The following is a 3419-nucleotide window of genomic DNA, read 5'->3' on the forward strand; positions in this document are numbered from 1 at the left end:
TCAAAAAGTCCCACCATCAGTGTTGTGACAATTTTTTCGGCAACTGATACATCGTCTGCTCTTTCTTTGCCTGTGTAGACTTTAAACGACCATGTAGCCTCCAGAAACACAGAGTTTGAAAACCTTTATCCCATACTTATGCCTTTTATTAGGAATGTACTGTCGGAAATAAATACGTCCTCGAAATGGTACGTTGCTTTCGTCAATACAAACTTCTTCTTCGGGATTATACGATTCTTTGAATTTCTTTTGTAGTAAAGTTCAAAAAATTTGAGATTTTGTGAAGCCTGTCTTCTGGATTAATTGGCTGCTCATTATTTGATAGATGAAACATCGAAAGTAACATCTCAAATCTATTGCGGCTCATTATTTTTGGAATTCCATTTTCATAAATTCTTTTTGTGCTCCAGTAATCCCTCAATTTTGGCAAATGCATAAGTCCCATCCATACAACGATACCCAAAAACTTGCGCATCTCTATAGGATCAGTGTCAACCATTTATTAAGTCTTGGAGTTCGGCTTCCTGCTGAGGCAGCATCATTCGCAGTATTTCTTTGCGCAGCAAATCTCTTGGTTTCTTCCACTAACAATGAGATAATCTCATCGTCTATGAAGTGTTCAAAATAAGTTATAGGAGATGCACCACGAAGTTTCTGGATTATATTTTCGTGTACACCGGTGTGGGCAGCAAGAAAATTAAATTTCAATCTGTCTCCTGCCACAGGCTCCCACTTGGTCTCGGGTATAATATCGGCCAGAGGAACAACTTCAGCAGCTTCGTCCTCGACATCAGATACAGCTAATTCATCCTCACTTGAATAGGAGCTTCCTTCATATGAGTAATTCCGATCTGCAGTGGAGTCGTCGTCGGAATAGTCTTCTGCTTCAACATCAGACAAATTTTCTAACTCCCGAAGCAATTCTTCTTCTGTAAGATTTCTTCTTGCCATTATTGTTTAAAATCTGCAAAAAAAGAAACAATAAAATGCATGACCACTGGTGGACATTTGGTCCCACATTGTAAAATTACATCCTGGGACCACGTGACCACCGGTTTGCATTAAAAAAAAATCACAAAAAACAAAGTTGGAAAAAGAAAGTATCGTTTAAAATATAATAATTATCATTTACAAAATAGATTCATAGAAAAAAAGGCATTTCATATGTTTGGTCCCAGGGAGTGAATAACCAATTACAGCGTGGCGCTAAATGTGTAAATATATCTGCAGCGTCACCTCGTAAAGCAGCAGTCAAGGAAACAGCCTTTTCTTGTTCGGTCCAATGATTGGCGACCAGCTTCAAATTGTCTAAGGCAGGCCTGTCCAACATAATTTTGTGGAGGACCGGATTTGTAATTTTGTAACTGTAGCGGGCCGACTGACTATTGGATGGATGGATGTGCGCAGTGTTGCCACAGGTCTTGGACAAAATTTCGGTAGGCTGCTGCTAATTTTCAGGTAGAATCCATCAAATTGCGGTAGATTTTTTTAGGTAGAAATCGTCAAATTTCGGTAGTCTTTATTTTTTGCTTTTTTTGCTATTACATTGCAAAAAAGTGATACTTTAAGTATGGGCAGCAAGTATTGAAAGATAAACTACCTTTTTTTAGTAAAAAACAGTAACTTAAGTAGATAAGTAGGTTAAATAGGAAGTAGGTACTTATAATATAAGTACCTAGAAAAAAAAAGTAAATAAGTTGGATATCTTTATTTCAAATACCTATGTATTTTTTATATACAAACAAAAGAAAATCAATCAATAACAAATTGAAATGAATGAAATATTTAACAAAAAAACAACAGTTAATAAAAATATACAATAATATTGTCTACGTCCCTACGTTATTAAGGAAGAAAACCTTAGTTTTACTTATCACTCTAAAAACCTTATTAATAATGAGATGTTTGACATTTTTTCTGTTTGCACAGTGTATCTATGTCAGCTGGTATTTTAGAAGTAGCTATGCGCAGAATGCCTGTCAGATGATTGTCTGATAAAGATGATCTCGTTTTCGATTTATTATATTTCATGCGAGAAAAAAGCTGCTCGCAAATATATGTACTACCAAATAAAGATATTTGTTGAAGAGCTAATTTGGTAAGGTTTGGGTATTGGTTCCGATTAATATATTTTTTATAAAACTCAATTAATCCGTTCGGAAGGCAACTTTGATATGCCGTTTTTAGAAGAGAGTCACTTTGCAGTTCAATCAATTCCATCTGTAAGTTCAGCACAGCACCATCAATTTCAATTTCAAACGGATTTTGGAACACTTTCATGTTAGGAATTTGTAATTTGAAGTCTACGAATCTCTCTTCAAACTCATTCCTCAATCTTTGCAACAATGACACGTACTTGGCTAAGTCCAACATTTCTTGATTTCTGGCAGATAGAGTCTCCCAATGAACCAACTGTTTTTGTTCCAGTTGTTTTTCTAACAATATGAGCTTCTTTGTGAAAGCTTGAATGTGTTCATATAACTGCGTGCATAATTGATCTTTTCCTTGCAGTTTTAAGTTAAGATCAGAGAGGTACTTAGTAATGTCAACCAGGAAGGCCAGATTAGCCAACCACTGCTCATCAGTTAGGAAATCAATTTCTTGACCTTTGTTTTCAAGAAAAATCTTTACTTCGTCGAGCAACGAATAGAATCGTTTAAGTGTGGATGCTCTACTGAGCCAGCGAACGCTACTGAAGTACACGATGTCTTCGTGATCTGAACCGACATCAGACAGAAAAGCCTGGAACTGTCTGTGATTCAGTCCTCTTGCACGTATAAAATTAACTGTCTGCACTACTTTATCCATCACGTGTTTCAATTCAAGTACTTTTGCACACAGCTGTTCTTGATGAATAATACAATGATGCTGTATGATTGTATGTGTGACGTTCTTGCGCATTAAAGCTGCAAAACCACTTGTTCTTCCTGTCATTGCTGGCGCACCGTCTGTAGTCAATCCGCAAAGATTTTCGATTCGTAGTTCATATTTTTCTATGCAACTCTTTACTTCTTCGTAGATATCTTTTCCGGTGGTTGTATCTTTCATTTAACGCAAATCAAGCAATTCCTCGATCACGGTATAGTCTTCTGTTACCCCTCTTACAAAAACTGCCAACTGTGCGGTATCTGATACATCAGTACTTTCGTCGAGTGCGAAACTGTAAAAAACACATTTCTTCAATTGCGTTTTTAAAGACGATTCAATATCTTTGGTCATGTCATCAATTCTTCTTGCTATGGTTTGATGTGACAAGCTTATATTTTTAACTAATGCTTCTTGCTCCGGACACGCTACCGATGCAAACATCTCCAAGCATTCCTTGACAAATTCTCCGTCTGATAGGGGTTTGCTTCGCTTGGCAATGGCTACTGCTATCATGAAGCTAATTTTTGTGGCTGTCTCGGAGTTTTCTGTTG

The 3419-nt window shown here is 36.8% G+C and overlaps 1 protein-coding gene across 1 annotated transcript; it reads right to left on the reverse strand.

The window, feature by feature from the left end:
* Window positions 1-1890: 1890 nt before the first annotated feature.
* LOC126891112 (general transcription factor II-I repeat domain-containing protein 2A-like) lies at window positions 1891-2808 on the reverse strand. Its single transcript, XM_050660291.1, has one exon. The coding sequence runs from the start codon at window positions 2806-2808 to the stop codon at window positions 1891-1893; it is 918 nt and encodes a 305-aa protein (XP_050516248.1).
* Between the last annotated feature and the right edge of the window lie 611 nt (window positions 2809-3419).

Source organism: Diabrotica virgifera, chromosome 9 (assembly GCF_917563875.1).
Source record: "Diabrotica virgifera virgifera chromosome 9, PGI_DIABVI_V3a".
Taxonomy (NCBI): Eukaryota; Metazoa; Arthropoda; class Insecta; order Coleoptera; family Chrysomelidae; genus Diabrotica; species Diabrotica virgifera.

Bases quoted from the DNA above. Each gene is read 5' to 3' on its own strand.
- LOC126891112 (XM_050660291.1), bottom strand. From the start codon at position 2,808: ATGGATAAAGTAGTGCAGACAGTTAATTTTATACGTGCAAGAGGACTG.